The 17,813-nt window shown below is 40.9% G+C and overlaps 1 protein-coding gene across 2 annotated transcripts in view; it reads right to left on the bottom strand.

Annotated features, from left to right (window-relative positions):
- Window positions 1-283: 283 nt before the first annotated feature.
- The window catches only part of WASHC5 (WASH complex subunit 5), a 68,205-nt gene continuing 50,675 nt past the window's right edge, over window positions 284-17,813 (bottom strand). For both annotated transcript variants that reach the window (XM_036762561.1, XM_036762568.1), the window contains exons 21-29: window positions 16,747-16,909; window positions 15,952-16,054; window positions 15,784-15,863; window positions 14,060-14,163; window positions 12,607-12,736; window positions 11,747-11,843; window positions 7,113-7,266; window positions 1,907-1,994; window positions 284-664 (exon numbers count right to left, since the gene is read on the bottom strand). In XM_036762561.1, the coding sequence (XP_036618456.1) occupies window positions 608-664; window positions 1,907-1,994; window positions 7,113-7,266; window positions 11,747-11,843; window positions 12,607-12,736; window positions 14,060-14,163; window positions 15,784-15,863; window positions 15,952-16,054; window positions 16,747-16,909 (976 nt within the window). In that variant the 3' untranslated portion in view covers window positions 284-607. The remainder of the gene's footprint in view (window positions 665-1,906; window positions 1,995-7,112; window positions 7,267-11,746; window positions 11,844-12,606; window positions 12,737-14,059; window positions 14,164-15,783; window positions 15,864-15,951; window positions 16,055-16,746; window positions 16,910-17,813) is intronic.

Here is a 17,813-nt window from a genome sequence, read left to right as displayed (position 1 = left end):
GGTAGAGCCCTGGGCCTGGAGTTAAGAAGACCAATGTCCAAATCTAGCCTCAGACCCTTATTTGCTATGTCTGCCTCAGTTTCCCCATCTACAACATAGGGATAATAATACTTCCCAGGGTTGTGAGGATAAAATGGTATCTGTAAAGCACTTTGCAAACCTACATCAACTCTTAGAAAGACCATTAAGATGCAAAAGGACAGATTGATGTGCTGTTTGCTGCAAAAGGATTTATATGGGAATAAATTATTTTGAGTCATTTAAAAACGCAACAAATATTTTTGGTATGTGTATTGTTTATTGAAATAGAAAAGTCAAGGTTGCACAAATAGCTCTTTAGAACATAAAACTAAATGTTTTTGTCCATAGCAATTAATTATATTCAGCATTTATAATATGCAGTACAAAAGTGTTCTGCATTTACATGATATAAATTGCATATAACATCATGATTAAACAATTAATTAATGTTGTGAGATCCATCTTGTTCAGACTGCTGTTTCCCACACATTGAAGGAAAAAAAATGCAGGTATATTTGTTCCTGTGTTCCAAATTCAGCGATGGTGGGAAACTTACAAGGACGTTCCTTTCATTATTTTAAAAAAGTCACAGGACTGTTCTGAACTCATCAAAAATGAAATTAGGCACATGTGCTTCGGCAACCTAAAACCCAGAAAGCAGAATGAAACATTTATTACGTAATCAAATTCAGAGCAAATACCAAATAGTCCACATAGAAGTTCCTATAACATTTTCCCTGTTTAAGGGATATGCAATGTAAAGAAAGTCTATTTCTCATTAGAATAAGATAAACATAGCAGAGAAGAATCTTTCTAAACATATTTGGGGTTCTGTCCCTGATAACAAGATCATTATGTTTGCCCTCATAGCCACTAAAAGTACACTGCTGGTCATTGTCCAGACTCTAGCACAGCAATCTGAGGGCTCTTGGCTCTGCTCCTGATTTCATCACTGGAGCTTCACTGCTCTGAATCATGGATATCTGTGTAAATCTAATATGAGAATTCAAATGTCCTGAGAGATGTTAACCCTTTGCCAGTTAAGATCTTAGGGGTCATTTCACACCTTAGCAGGGATAAGTCTGACAGCAGGTCTGAGGGCAGTAATGGGGTTCAGGAAGGACAGGACAGATGCCTGGGTCCAAGTCAAGGGAGAGGGTCAAGTGCTGAGAAGACACTTAATAAGATTGCTGAGGGCAGACTCTGCTTGAGGAAGGAATCTCATGTCTGACATGGATGAAAAGCAGATTTTTCCAGAAGAAAGAGTTAGTGATAGTAGTTTTAATCTCAGCATAAAGGTACCAATGTTTTAGACATTTAAGACTCTGGTTCTGAAATAGTCACAATTACCCATAGCCATGGACCAATATATTTACTTATTAATTTCAAAAGGCACAGTGACTCCCACATATGTGTGTGAGTGTATATAGAATACGCATAGATGCATATTGTGTGTAGATATACACACACACACACACACACACACACTTTACACAGAAAGAAAGCTTGATGGGCTTTTCACATCCGCTCTCCCCCTATCTGAGGAACTTTGTTCTGGATCTTTGTCTGCACAACTTGGGGAGCTCCTGTTGGGAGAAGAAGGGAAGAAGGCCCAGGGTAGTGACAGGACTGCATGCCTCTCCCTCAGTGCCTGGCAATAGCCCTCTGCCTGGAGAAGGCGGGGGCACCTAGAAGAAAACAGGGTTCCATAGTAGTGACTGGAGGGTAAGCTAGTGGCTCCCAAGTATAGAGCAGCTCTCCACCTCCTGTGGAAGGCTGGCATCCTCTCCCCTACTTGGTTCTCATGAGCATGTTCCACTCCTGGGCTCTGGCCTCTGAGCCTTGCCACCCAGCCTGTCCTGGGTTATTCCACATATTCTCTTACCCTCCTTGGTAGCTTTGTGTAACGAACGTAATCTTCCAGAAACAGAAGGGCACCCACTACATCAGCAGGCATTTCTGGAATCTTCTGGCTGTAACAGACAGATTGGTCAGTACTTCAACAAATGGCATTCTGAAATATTAGTAAGCAACCGAAGGAAGACATTCTCTTACTAAACATAATATTTTTAAAGAAATTAAACCAACTGCAAATGTACCTCTTGACTTTTCTTATGAGATCAGCATGATGGCACAGTGGACCAAAGAACTAGATTTGGAATCATGACCTGGGTTCAAATCCCACTTCAGATACTTATTAGCTATGTGACCCTGGGCAAGTCAATTAACCTCTTATTCTCTATTTCCTCAACGGTAAAATGAAGGGGCTGGATTCAATGGTCTCTACATTCCAGCTTGAAATCTATGTTGTTCTTGTTGAGTTGTTTTTCAGTCATGTCTGACTCTTTGAGACCCCATTTGAGGTTTTCTTGGCAGAGATACTGGAGTAGTTTGCCATTTCCTTTTCCAGCTCTTTTTAGAGATGAAGAAACTGAGGCAAACAGGGAGAAGTGACTTGCCCAGGGTCACACAGCTAGTAAGGGTCAGATTTGAACTCACAAAGATGAGTCTTCCTGACTCTAAGCCTGGCGCTTTATCCACTGTGCCATTTAGCTGCCCCTAAATTTATGACTCTAAGATGTCAAAGAACTCCCACTCAAGTTTCCCTCCAATGCCCCAGGGTGCTGTGGAGATGACCCTAGGTTGCCAAAGGCTCAGCTGGCAGAGTGTAAACTATGACAGGTCCTAGCAATCTAGAAAGGCTTTGAGTATGGGTCTGATGAGCCACTTTATTCTTTGTTGAGGACCACCTTAGCTCATGGCCAGGGTAGCCATGGGGTAACAAGCTCTCAAACACTGACTACTATGGGAAGGCTATCTGCAGCGCCGGATTCTTGAAGCTGAAGAAGTCCTCATCTCTGTGCTCCACTCATGAATCACTGCCTACTGAACATCTGACCTGGCTGTCCTCTGGGCAACTCAAACTTAACCACACCATTTCCCATCCCCGAGGCCTGTAACCTCAGTGGTGGCCTTGACTTCCCATTCTTACTCACTCCACATAACCAATCAGTTACTAGTCTTTTTTATCCTTATTCACTCAAAGTCCTTTATAACTTAGCCCCACTCCGCCCTTCCAAGCTTCTTACACTTTACATCCCACCTCCCCCCACCACGTCCTCTGTGCTGTAGTGACTCTGGCCTCCTTGATGCATCTCCCCACTCTGGGCACGTTCACTGCTGTGTCTCATGCACAGAATGTGTTCCCTTCTCATCTCTGCCTTCAAGACCCAATTAAATTCCTGTCTTCTAAAGGAAGCCTCTTTAAATCCCAGAGCCTTCCCTTGTTGGCTATTTCCTATTTATCTTGTACACGGCTTGTCTGTACATAGTTGTTTGCATATTGTCTCCCCCACTAGACTGTAAGCTCCTCGGGGGCAGGGAGCTTTTCCCTTCTTTATCCCTAGTGCTTAGCACAATGCTCAGCAAACAGTAGGCACTTAATAAATTTTCCCTGACACCCCCCTTCACAATACTCCCATAGACATCATCTTATTTTGGGTCCTTAACATCTCTTGCTTGGACTACTATAGAAGCCTCCTTATTGGTCTTCCTGGATTAAGTCTCTCCCCACTCTCATCCATCCTTCACAGATACCAATGCGATCTTCTGATAGCACAGGTCTGAACACTCAATAACCTCCAGTGGCTCCCTATTACCTTCAGGTTCAAATTTGAATTCTTCTGTCTGGTATGTAAAGCTCTTTACAACTTGACCCTTTCCTAGCTTTAGTTTCCTTACCTTCTTTCTCACCTTTTTGGGTCAAGAAACCATTCTGTCTACTTGTTCTTCACACCTGAGGCTCAATCTCCTGTCTCTATGTCTTTGAATTTGCTGTTGCCAGCCAGGAAAGGTTCACTTCATCTCTGCCTCTTAAAGGTATCACAAGGGTATTCCAAGTTCCTTTAGGATGTAGCTCAAACACTTCCTTCCGTAGGAGTTCTTTCCTGGACTGTCATCCGTTAGTGCCTTCTCCCTTCGGGTTATCTTCTGGCCGCTCTGTGTCTTGCATAGACCTCCTTATGTACATGTTGTCTCCCTTATTAAAATGTAAGTTCCTTGAGGGAAGGGATTGTTTTTGCTTTTTCTTTGTGTCCCCAGCCCTTAGTACGGGGTCTGGCACATAGCAAGCCTTAATAAATATTTGATGATTAATTGACTGATGAGATCTTATGACTGTATTAACAGACATAGTTCATCCAGAATGATGAATGATGATGACTACTGTCTCACTGTACTCTGCCCTGGTCAGACCATACACCTGGAGTATTATGTCCAATTTGGCATACATTTTAAGAGGGCATTCCCAATCTGCAAATACATGGGACAAGAAGAGTAGTCAAGAAACTCAATATTTAACCAGGTGATGATTAGACTCAGCAGGGTCATGACTGGTGGTGTCAAATATTTTAAGGGCTGCCATATGGAAGAAGGCTTAGGTTGTTTGGCTCCAGAGGTAAATAGTGACTGCCAGGTTATAGGAAGGTTCAAATACAAGGAAGAGCCTTTTAATGATTAGAAATTTTTTCCAGCAGTTTAATGGGCTTCCTCAAGGTAGGGTTTCCCTAGTTACCAGAAGTGTTTTCAACAAGTCTAGATAACCACATGTCAGGCACGATGAAGACATTCCTGCATGGGCTGGAGGCTGCAGAAGAGGCCATTAAAGTGACTTTTCCAACTGTAAGATTTGATAATTCTATGGGTAAGATAGAGGAGTTCATACCCACTGCTGTTAGGTTTTACATCTATACTGGCTATAAAGAGAAATGGAGACTTTGTGACTATTACTCAGGACTCAGAAAACCAAGAGAAGCAATAATGTTTGAAACGTGTGCCCAGGTACACCCCTGGGTCATGTGAATTCCTTTTAGTCTCAATCCTGCTTGGACGTTCCTCTTGATCGCTTGGCAGCCTTCTGACACTGTTAATCATCCTCTTCTCCTTGACGCTCTCTTTTCTGGTGGTTCTCAGGACACCATTCTCCAGGGATTCTCTCCTCTACATGACCATTCCTCAGTCTCCTTCTCTGGATCTTCATCTAGGTCACATGCACTAACAGTAAGCTTTGCCCTGGGCTCTCTTCCATACTTCCTCTAGACTATTTTACTGGGTAATCAGCTCATCATCTCTATGCCAGAGATTCTCCAGTGTACTTATCTTGCCCTAATCTCTCTGCTGACTCTCAAACTGGAAGTCAAGTAGACTTCTTAAACTCAACAACTAAACTTCCCTATATTGTAGCCTTCCTAGTAACCTGAGAGTCATCTTTGACTCCTCTCTCTCACCTTCTCTGTGGTTACGGCCTCTTGATTTCACCTTTGCAACACCTCTTGAATGCACCCCCTTCTCTCTGATATTGCCACCACCCTTGTGCAGGTCCTCATCACCTCACGTCTAGACAATTGCAGCTGGTGAGTCCGCCTGCCTCAAATCTCTCCCCACTCCAATTCACCCTCCATTTAGCTACCAAAGTGATTTTCTTTAAGAGCCAGTCGGATCATGTCACCCCCTTACTCATTAAACTCCAGTGTCTCCCTATCACCTCCAGGATTAAGTACAAAGTCCCCTGTTTAAAGCCCTTTATAACCTGCTCCTCACTCCCAGTCATCTCACATCTATTCCCTATCATGCATTCTTTGATTCAATGACACTGGCCTTCTGGTCATTCCACGAGAAAAACTTTGCATCTCTTGGTTCAGAACATTTTCTATAGCTATCCCCCTTGCCTGGGATATTCTCCCCCTCATCTCTGATTCCTGGCTTCCTTCGAGTCCCAACTGAAATCTTTCCCAATTCCTCTTAATTCTAGATTCTCCTCTCTTCTTACTTCCTAATTTTTCTGTACAGAGCTTGTTGGTATGGATTTGTTGGCTTGTCTCCCCATTAGATTGTGAGCTTCTTAAGGGCAGGGACTGTCTTCTGATTTTCTTCATATCCCCAGCCCTTAGCACAATGCCTAGCACATAGTAGGCACTTAACAAATGTTTAATGACTGACTGGAAAAGGGGAGAAAAACCGAATCAGAAGGAATTAAGAAGTTTTTGAAGTTTTTTTTTTTAAATCAAGAAGCAATCTCTATATCACTTCTCCTTCATTATATTACTAGGGGCTCAAATTCTTCCAGGACTCGATATCCTTAGCTTTTCTAATCCCCCACAAAAGTCTGTGGATTTAGTCTTTGGGAGTAGCTCAGATAGATTGCAATGACTGTCTAATAATTTGGAATCCAATTCATACCCAGAAAACAATGATGATATGCCACTGTACATTCTCACCCTTAATGATTACCAAACACATTTGGCCATACTTATTTCAAGAGAGGTTTCTACTATCTCCTCACTGCTAGGGGCCTGACTCTAGCCTTCTCTGTTACAGGGGCTGAGGAAGACTCCATCTTAAGTTGCCTGAAGCAAAGGGCTTTGTAGAGACCTTGGTGACCAGCATTTCCTTATCTTGTTTATGGACAGAATAAGGAGGAGTAGGCTCCTCGAGTTGAAGAAGGAAGGATTCAAGAAATACAAGAGAAGAAATGCACACTCCCAAGGATGGTCAGGGTATTTTTCCTTGGTCTTAACAAATGGGAAGGCCATCTTTTTGGCCTTTCTTCCATCTATTTGGCCTGGTATCAGTGTACTATCAAGCAAGGGTGCCTCAAGACAGAAGCAGAACATAGATTACGTAACCACTCAGACTTCCCCCTAGAGAGCTCTATGCAGGCAGTTGGTGGCTCAGTGGATAAAGCACTGGGTCTGGAGGCAGGAAGACCTGAGTTCAAATCCAACCTTAGACACCTATTAGCTGTGTGATGCTGGGCAAGTCACTTAACCTCTATTTCAGTTTCCTCACCTGTAAAATGGGGATAATAACACCTACCTCACAGGGATATTGTGAGAATTAAATGATCTAGTATTGCAAAGTGCTTAATATAGGGCCTATAACATAGCATGTGCTATAAAAATGCTTATTCCCTTCCCCTACAGTAAGAAAGTTTTGGAGCTTTTTACCTGGAATATTTCTAGAACTGATCCCCTTTCCCTCTGTCAGTACTCTGTAAAACTGAGGCTAGCTTGCACAAAGAGTACCATTCTTACCTTGTACATTGCTCCATTGTGGAGCGGATAAACTGGCCGATCAAAGCCAGAAATTGTTCGGTGTATCGGGAATGAAACTGCTTCAGCAGAGTGAGCAGTCCTAGGACCAAGGGAGGCCAGTCAACTGGGTCTGTGGGCTTTCGGCAGACCATTCCTGAAGGCAAAATAGAACACCTGAGTTAAGTGCTTCCAGTGGGAATCTCAAAATGTCTTATCTCCACCCAGCTGTTTATGAAATGATACTGTTAGCTTGTGTGGGCAAGTCACTTCTCTTTGGGACTGCTCAACTGTGAAGTGATGAGATCCAACTAAATTATCTTGAGGGTCTTTTCCAGTTCTAACTATGTGATGCTTTGTGACAGAATGTGCCAACTCTAACAAATTTTTTTTAGAGGTTATAATTTTAATTTTATTTTTTATAGATACTTTTTGTTTTGATGCAGTAATAACTTCTAATACCCCCAAGGACCTTTCCATAAAAAAGTTAAGCAAAGCCATCTTATAGAAACTGTGATTGATGGCATATGTAATTTTCCACTCTTAGAGTTTATCATTTTTGACAGAAAAATGAAAGGTGTTTAAATCACAATCATCTAAAATTATCTGCTATGTGTGAACTGAATTTTACTGTCATTTAGAGGATCTTAATTTTCATTACTGTGGACACTGTGCATATTGTTCTTTTGGTTTTCCCGATCAGTTCAATGTTATATTTCAAAAGAGGCACGGTTAGATTGAGGTTCTCTCCTGGCCTGAGGGCTCTCAGTCACATAATAGGAGAAAAGGCAGCAAAGCCTGAAGGAGAATCTCTTCCCCAGATTTCAAAGCAGCAGGGGATAAATGGCAAAGCCTCTGGGATACCTGGTGCTCTATGGCATTACAAGGATCAGATGAAGAGATAGGGGATGTTTATACTGAAGAAGGGAAGGCATGGTTAATGTTATGTGCAAGAGAGCTTAGCCCAGCCTTGCTTGACCCCAGAGGGCTCAACTAAGAGCAATGCTGAGAGATGTTGCAGACAGGCAGATTTAGGCATGGAAACATTTCACAAATTAGAGATGACTGAAAGCTGACAATATATGTAAAGTGCTTTGCAAACCTTAAAGAGCTCTATAATGTTAGTTCCTGCTGCTCCTCCTGCTGGGTTCCTGAAGAAGAGACCATTTGCCATGGGTATTTGGTATGTTCAGGTTGAACAAGACATGAGGTCCCATGGAACTGCAGATTTTGCACTTCTTTGATGTTGGTCAAATTTAAGGCTGATGTGAAACAGTCACACAATTTTCCCTGTCACAGCATTTATGTGAAGCTACTCAATGGAATGGCTGCACGCTTTTCATCATCATATACAGTAATAACTCACATTCATGTAGCACTTTAAGGCTTCCAAAGCACTTTCTTAAGAACACCCTATCAGTGAAACCATTTGGAATGAACAAGGGCTATCAAAACGATGCATGAAGCCAAAGGGATAACTACGAGAATGGTGTAAGGCCTAGGAAAGACTGCTCAACACAGTGAAAATAACTCACAAATAAACAACACATTTAAATAATTAGTAGCTTCATTAACAGAGTGCTGTAGCCAACACTTGTGGCAATGTGAAGGAAATATTAATGAATGAATCCAGAGATCATTTCCCAAATGGATCTAGACCAACAGAATAAAACCTAATCTAGCATGTATTCAAGACATTTTTCTTGGAAGCTTATGTGGCTAGATGCTCTGGGGCATACACATCTGAAAAAGACGTAATTTCTACCCCTTAGGTGGTTACATATCTAGTAGGGGGAAAAGACATCTACACAAATAACTATAATACAGGGCAGTAAGTGAGAACCATAAGAATGACATAAAAACAAAGTGCTGTAGAATTTCACGAGGTGGTGAGAGTGACCATCTCTACTTAATTCTGGCTGCAGTGAAGACTAGCACATTAGTGAGGCTCTACAAGACAAGTAGATTTCAATGGATCAAGAGAGAGTTGGGCAACTAGGATGGTGAAGGACCATGAAGTCATGCCACCTGAGGATTAGGTGAAAATAAGAATATTCAGACCAGAGAAGAAAAGACTTGCTGTCTTCAAGTATTGGAAGGCCCGTCCCATGAAAAGAGGGATTAGATTTGTTCTCTTTAACCCCAGAATTCAGAACCTGGAGCAGTGGATTGAAGTTATAGGGAGGCAAATATAGACTTGATATAAGGACAAACTTCTAACATTTAAAGCTACTGAAAAGTGGAAAGAGCTTTCTTAGGAGGCAGTGGGTGACTCTTCTCACTGGAGGTCTTGAAGTAGAGGCTTAATAATCATTAAACTTTTTTTTTGTATTCATTAATAAATTTTAGTTTTCAACATTCACTTCTATAAGATTTTGAGTTCCAAATTTTCCCCCCATCTCTCCTTTTCCCCCACCCCAAGATGGTGTGTAATTTTTGATATAGGTTCTACAGATACATTCATATTAAACCTATTTTCATATTAGTCATGTTGTAAAGAAAAATTAGAATTAGGACCAATTTTTAAACTTTTTCCATTTGTGACCCCTTCAGCATTTCTTAGACTGTGGGTCACAACCTCATATGGGGTCGTGACCCACAGTTTAAGAAATACTGTGTAGAAGAGATGTTTTTAAGGTATAGGTATGTTGGACTAGACTGTCTCTCCAACTCTAAAAAGGTGGGTTACATTCTCAGATATGGCAAAGTTGTATTGAATTCTAAGACCACTGGTTATCTGCAAGACTAATTGTGGTACTTTTTCAAATAATGCCTCTCAGGCTATAAAATGGCAAAAATTTGACCCAGCAATACCACTACTAGGTCTATAACCCAAAGAGATCAAAGAAAAAGGAAAAGGACTCATATATACAAAAAATATCTATAGCAACTCTTTTCTGATGGCAAAGGATCAGAAACCGAGGGGATTCCCATCAACTGGGGAATAAATGTACAAGTTGTAGTACATGATTGTGATGGAATACTATTGTAATACAAGAAATGACAAGCAGGATGGTTTCAGAAAAATCTGGGAAGACTTATATGAACTGAGGCAAAGTGAAGTGAGCAGACCCAGGAGATCACTGTATATAGTAACAGCAAAAATTTAACGATAATCAGCTGTGAAGGCTGTAACTGTTCTTATCAATCCAGTGATCCAAGACAATTCCAAAGGACTCATGATGAAAATTGCTATCTACTTTCAGAGAGAGAACTGATGAACTTTGAGCACAAACTGAAGCATACTTTTTCCATTTTCTTTATTTTTCTTGCCTTTTGGGGGGGGGAGGATAACATGGCTAACACGGAAATATGTTTTACAAGATTTCACATGTATAGCTGATATCATTTTGCTTGCCTTCTCAGTGGGTGGGAGAAAGGCAAGAGGGAGAGAGAGAATTTGGAGCTCAAAATGTAAAAAAAAAGCCAAGGTAAAAACAAAAGAAATAATAAATTAGAAATAACAACAACAAAAAGTACCTTTGATGGTTATTTAGATATTTTACATGTCCATCTCTTGTTTCTTTAATGAGATTGTAAGGTCTTTGTTGATAGAAACCTTGCCTAGGTGGTCTCATAAGCACTTCTTAACCCCCTATAGGACGGTTCTATGGTGTCCAATAAATATTTATTGAAAAATGATTTGGATATTATAAAATAAAGTTTATTTCTGTGCCACAATCCTGCATCTGCATCTAAAATCAAGAATCATCCAAGGGCATCTGAATGCTGGGATCACTCAAAGGAGAAAAGAGTGGTGAAAGCTGGGCACGATCAGGATGCAGCATATTTACAAATAAGGAATAATGAAGAAATATGGAGTAAAGGATGTCATGGAAGAGTTATGAGTGAAAAATATGAGCTGCTTATATGGGAAGAGTGAGGGATAACCAATGGACAGTCTGCTTACTCCACTGGCATCTTTTTGGAACAAAGAGAAAGTGAGCAAAATCTGAAGTATGTTAGGTATGCCCTTTGTGCTGAGCTTATGGGAGGATACAGATAAGAGTTATAAAAGATGGGAAGTCATGGATGGGCTGCAATCTTCACCACTGGAGGGAGTCTCAACATCAGTGAGATCAAAGATTCATTTGGGTATCGGAATCATCTGCAGCTATGAGCCTTAATGTTTCTTCACTTTTCCTAATGGTTTAAACCATAAATTTATTCATAGTAAACTCAAAACCAAGGGCGGTTATGTGGCTATAGTAACTTATCTTGTCTAATTCTCCCGTTTCTCAATTGAACTTGATTCACCCTTCTCACCTCCCTCTTCTCACTATGAAGCCTCTAACAGTCCAATTATTTGGCTTGAGTTTCATGGCCTTTATTTACCTAGCCCACCTTAGGATAGAGGTACTGGAAAGAGTAAAATGGCCAAAAGGGGAGATGATGAAGAAACAAATCTATCTCTGGATTCTTGAGAATTGACTGTAATCATCTGGCTTATATTTAATCCTGAGTTCAAATTTTTGGAAGGGAAATCACACTTCAGATGAACAAAGGCGTTTGCCTTATAAAAACATGTTTAGGTTTTAGATGTAAGACAATCAGGATTGTCTCTCAAATGTGAGTTTCTTCAGTTGCTGATCTGATTACTACCATTAGCTACTTTGAAGAATAAACGGATACAATACCCAAGTTTTTGTTGTACTGGAGTTTTGGCAGCTGAGCAATCAGGAACAGGAAGTTAACCACAGGGAAATAGGGTAAACGCTTTGTTGTTATGTATATCTGGGGACAGAAATGAAAGGAAAACAATCACATTTTCTTTAGCACCACATTTTTACTTTTCTTTTTACTAGTTATACCCCCCCCCCCCCCCCCCGCCCCCGAATACTTCACCAGTGCTCTCAAGTGCCAAGCTCTCATCTTATTTACAATCGCTCTTCAGAAAGAACGGCTCAAAGAATTGTAACTTTTGGTGCACGGATTGGTTCATTTGGGACCAGAACATTCCATCTCTCCCCCCTTCAGCAGTCAAGAACCAGAAATGTACCACTATTTTCCCATTGAATATGAATCCCATTAGTGCCCTGGCAGGCCTAAGACAGTCAATGTGTGGGGGAGGGGGAAGAGAACAGAGAGGAATGGAAGCTGGGGGAGGGAGAAGGAGAGGGATTAGCGGGAAGGAAGAGAAAAAAGGACAAAGGGATGAGAGATACATGATGTGGAGAGTTCAATCCATAACACTTCAAGTGCCAAAGACGGCTTTCTTTCCTCTTGCTAAAGGAGGGAGCAGACCCAGTTATAGAGCTAGTCAAAATGACAGAATCTCTATGAAGCAGTAATGACTAAATATATATATATATATGTGTGTGTGTGTGTGTGTGTGTGTGTGTGTGTGTGTGTGTGTGTATATGTATATGAACATTTATCTTGAATATTAAGTCACAGAAGAAAAGAGAGTTGAGTGTGCCAAGTATGGAGCTTATCAAGAATGCTCTTTGTGCAGGAAGGGTCCTAATAGTAGCTGATAAAAACATGGCAATCTGACCTTATTCAGTGGATTGTGAATTCCTGCTGCTTCCAGATAGGCTGTGATTTCATATAACAGTGTATTATCTTCCTTAGGGTAAGGAAGTGAAGGGTCCTGATAATGAGCTTCAATATCAGCTAAGATAGCCCTAAGTGAACATAAAATAACCATAAAAAATAGGGATCAAAAACTTAAGGTTCATACACCAGCTTGCACAAGTGACTATGAAAGGAGGGGATTAGACTAGAAGTGGGGTTCTTAACCTTTTTTGTGTCACAGACCCCTTTGGCAGTCTGATGAAACCTAGGAATACCTTCTTAGAATGTTTTCAATTGCATGAATTACCTAGGATTACAAAGGAAAACAATTATACTGAATTAGTTTTCAAACTATAACCCCCTCCCCCAATTTATGTACTCTCCCCACCAGAAATATATCCACACACTCCATGGGGGTCCATGGAACATAGGTGAAACCCCCTGATTAGATAAGATCCCTTCCAGTACCCAATTTCTGTAACTTCTTCTCATGACCATCCATCATCTTTTTTCCCCCGGGCAACTGGGATTAAGTGACTTGTCCATGGTCACACAGCTAGTAAGTGTCTGAGGCCACATGTGAACTCAGGTTCCTCCTGACCCCAGGGCTGGTGCTCTATTCCCTGTGTCACGTAGGTGTTCCCCAACTATCATCTTAAGAGGACAATTCCAACGTTATTTTATCAAACTCAGTCAAAATGACCCAAAACTATCTGAGAAACTACTGATATTTTCAAAGGCTGACTAAACTATATTTCATTACCACTTTCTCTAAAGCACTGGTTTAGAATTTGGAATCTGTTAGTAGAGTCCTCAAAACATGAGAAATCGGTTACAATGCTGAGGAAAAGAAAGTATTCAGAATAATAACAATAGTGATGATAATCATTAATATTAACTAACATTTGTATAGCACACGGGTGGGGAACCTGGGGCCTGGAGGACACACGTCCTCTAGGGCTTCAAGCGTGGCCCTTTGATGGAATCCAATGAATTCCATCAAAAGGCCGTGCTTGAGGCCCTAGAGGCCACGAGTTCCCCACCCCAGATATAGTTCCAGGCACTTTTAACAATTGTCATCTCAGCTGATCCTTACAACAATCCCAGGAGGGAGGTGCTATTACTACTCCCGTTTTACAAATGAGGAAACTGGGTTGAATGAAGGTTAAGTGACTTGCTCAAGGTCACACAGCTAGTAAGTTTCTGAGGCTGGCTTTGAATTCAGGTCTTCCTGACTCCAGGCCCAGTGCTCCATCCATTGCACCACCTTGCTGCCTAGATACCAAATGCAACTATTCTATGAAAATATGATTGTCGATTTTTGAGAACTTATGCTGGTAAAATGCCCACAAGGGCAATTAAGAGCAAAAGTGTGATTTTAAATCAAGAACATCCCCAGGGCACAAACTGCTCTTTCAAATCCTTATTCTTACTTGTTGAGATTTTCCAAAGCTGCTGCCAGGTGCTTGGAGTCAAACCTGCAGGAGTAATTGAGCTCATTGGCAATCTGTTGCCTCAAAATCTGCATCTGTCCAACCTACAAATAAAGCAAGAAAGAGAAAGTCCAAGTGAGGATAGGGCCAGATTCCAAGGTAGATGTCAAGCATCCAGGCATGACCCATGACAGTCACAAGATCCAGCAGGGTATGAAGAGTACTGGGCCCTCTGTCTTCAAGGAGGAGTATACTTGGAGGACATGTTCATGTCATTTTCCTGGGTCATGTAATTGGTATCTCAGATCCAGTAATAGAGTTTGGATTATTTTTCTCCATGCACTGAAATTGCTCAGCCCCACAAAAATCAGATTGTAGTTTGCACTTATTGACTTGTTTTTTCCCTCCTTGGAAAAACTTAGTGTTTTGTTACCTGAAGTGTAGAGATAATCACTACATATTAGCTCCCACTCCGGATCATTTATAAGGCATTTCTTTTATTGTTTTTTCAATTTTTTTTTGTTTTTTTTGGCAGGGCAATTGGGGTTAAGTGACTTGCCTAAGGTCACACAGCTAGTACATGGGTCAAGTGTCTGAGGCTGGATTTGAACTCAGGTCCTCCTGACTCCGGGGCTGGTGCTCTACTCACTGTGCCACCTAGCTGCCCTTATAAAGCATTTCTAAAGAAAAAAATGCCCCAAAGTCACTGTTGAACCTTTTCTTTTTTTAAAAACATATGTACATATGGAAAAAAGGATGCTGCTTTATATGAAACTCCAATGAGATAATATATGGATAGTTAATAATGTTTTCCAAAAAAAGTTATTTTAGTTAAAATGTCAAGAACAAGATACGTTTACAAGGCAGACTCTCCTAAAAGATGAGACTACAATGCAGAAGACAGTATGTAGATTAGAAAGTGGGCCATGGATAGCATCAAGACCAACTCTTTGTTATAAAGACGAGGAAACAGAGGCCCAGAGACGAAGCGACTTTGCCTAAGACTACACATGTAGTACATTGGCAGAGCTAGAATTTGAGCCCTGGTGCTCTCCCTCCCAATCCTGGGCTCTTTCCATCACCATACTCTGTTCCCCTCAGACAAATGATGAGTCCTTGAACCCTGCTTTTTGACTATCAGAGTCCTAAAGTAAGGAGGTCATTAATAATGCTGTTCAAAAATAAGCCAGATTAAGAAACACCAAATAATCCTCATCACTTTTATTTTTCTTAGTCCATACCCAAGACACTGTATTCAGATGACAGAAGACAGTTAAGGTTCCAAAAAGCTTAGGCGCCTAACATCTACACACACAATGGACCACATATTCCATTCCAATCTACAAATGTTTGGTTCTGTAACCAAGCAGATCAGTTTAATGTGTTTCTTTACCAGATGAACTTTACCTCATTACAAAAGAGAGGGAAGGGAAGTGTTTCACTGGGGAAGGAAAATGACCATCATTTCTGACATCACAGATATAAGGGGACATTCTTCTTTACAAGAATAAAAGTGTTCTGAAGAAAGCATGGGTGGGCCAACTATAAGAATGGCTTCAGAGAGAGCAAATGAATACAGAAAGGATGGTGATGCTGAGTTACTTTAAATGACAGGAAAGTGAAGTATTTGTGAGAATACAGAATCTTCAAGTGTAGGATAAACTATCATGTATGTTAAAGGGGAAAAAAAGGCCACCTAATGCTTAACTTACAAACATACTTACCTTCATGATAGCCTCAAGATATGGTGTCCAAATCTTCTGCGTTTTGGCAATGGCAGAAAAATAAGTTTTATTTGCATTTGCTGGAAAGTTAAGACACGATCAGCTAGTTAGTAAATCGGAGAGATGATGACATTAGACTTGCTGGCAAATCAGACGAAAGGCACTTACCTACAATGCCTTTTAGGGGACTGATGACACTCATAAGGGCTTTTAAGGTATCCTGAACAGCTTTGTCTCTGAGGACAATTTTCTGAAACATACTGAGGAAATTCTACAGAAAGCAAATTAAAATAGAAAAAAGAAAATGACCAAAAACCTGAACACTATGGAAACTTTTTTTAAAAAAAGGCAAAATACTTCAATTTTGAAATGTGCTCTTAAAGTATATAAGAAACTTAGGAAACTTGTAGTTGTCATGACAGATCATTGGACTTGGAATCTGAAGGGACCTTTCAGTTTACCTGGTACCACCTTCATTTTTTTTTTTTACAGTTGAGGAAAGTGAAGCCCAAAGAGGGGAAAGGACCCACTGAACGCCACACAAAGAGTAGGAAGCAGAGCCAGGGTTTGAGCTGAGCTTGCTTGGCTCCAAATACAGTTAGCTGCTCTTTCTACTATTCCACACTGCTTTTCATTTATAGTTTGGAACACAGAAGAAACTAGGCACTAACAACTCCTATTAGGAAGATCCCTGGCTGGGGAGTTCACCAGCTTCTAACGCATAAAACTCATATGTCTCACAAGATAAACGCTTTTATTTATAAGAACTGAAATGTAATGAAATGGGTTCCAAAAATATCCATTTGTTCTTATGGGTAATTCTATGAACCAGGATTTACAAATACAAAAAAAATTAGAAGAAAAATTTCCAGTCACTCATTCAGCACCACTGACTTTCATCTCTCTCGAGGCTAATAAGATGTACATGGAAGGAAGACAAGTGGGATCCTAAGTTGGTCTCACCTGCAATTCTTTGACAATCATAAAACACAATAGCCTGTCCAACCCATTCAGCCCAAAGGTGCCTAAGGTGTTTTGGATTTCTGAGAAAAGTTGGCTGCTGGTCACCTCCTGGTGAGTCTTCAGGTCATACCAAGTGTTCAGCTGATCAATATAACAAGTTGTTCTAGGAAACAAAACCAAAAATGGACACAAGCATTTTAAGGTGAATTGAATTCTGTAGGGGTTTTAGAAATCCAGATTTGGTGATAAGCCTTGACTCCTTCACAGGAGTCTTTATTCTATTTGACGTACCATATAACTGGTGTGATCAATGCAATGAACTGACTTGGTGCTTTGGAATAATGTCGGCAGAATCTTTTGCAATACAGAAAGATCTGTGGCCTAGAATGTACCATAAATCTCCATATGGCCCAATACACAAATGCCAAAAGGCTGGTGAGGAAATAGTCTTGTGGCACCCTGGCTCTCTGACTCCAGAACTGATGATCTTTCCACTGCACCATGAGGGATCTTTTTTGGATCCTGACTCTACTGTCCAGTGTATTAACTATCTGTCCTTCTCTCAGCTTTGTAGCAAATGAAAAGGTGATGTGTGCCTTCTATCCCTTTATCCGAATCATTGGGAAAAAAAAAGGTTCGACAGCACAGGACCAAGCCCCAAGATCCCTCGGGCACTCTGTTGGGGAATTGTGTCAGGCTGACACTGCACTGCTAACTACTGCTCTTTGACTCTGACCACTCGACCAGCTCAGAATACATCAAACTCTATTACTGTCTAGTATACATCTCTCTATCTCCTCCACAACAATCATATGAAATACTTTATATTAAATGTTTGCTTAAGTCTAAGCAAATTATATTTTCACCCCTCCCTGATCTACCAGCTTAGTAACTCTACCAAAAGGGCAAGTCAGGGTGGTCTGTGACCTAAGCTCTTTGGGATGAATCATCACTTCCCTTTTTAGATGTTCATTGACCACAGGATAATGTACCTAAGGCACTCTGCCAACATTAAAGCACTCCAGAAGAATGTCAGCTACTACTATAGAGGTGAATCTCCTCCAGGG

Source organism: Trichosurus vulpecula, chromosome 1 (genome assembly GCF_011100635.1).
Source record: "Trichosurus vulpecula isolate mTriVul1 chromosome 1, mTriVul1.pri, whole genome shotgun sequence".
In the NCBI taxonomy this organism is placed as follows: Eukaryota; Metazoa; Chordata; class Mammalia; order Diprotodontia; family Phalangeridae; genus Trichosurus; species Trichosurus vulpecula.
The sequence above is the reverse complement of the archived record's forward strand: the minus strand, read 5'-3'. Positions and strand labels throughout refer to the sequence as shown.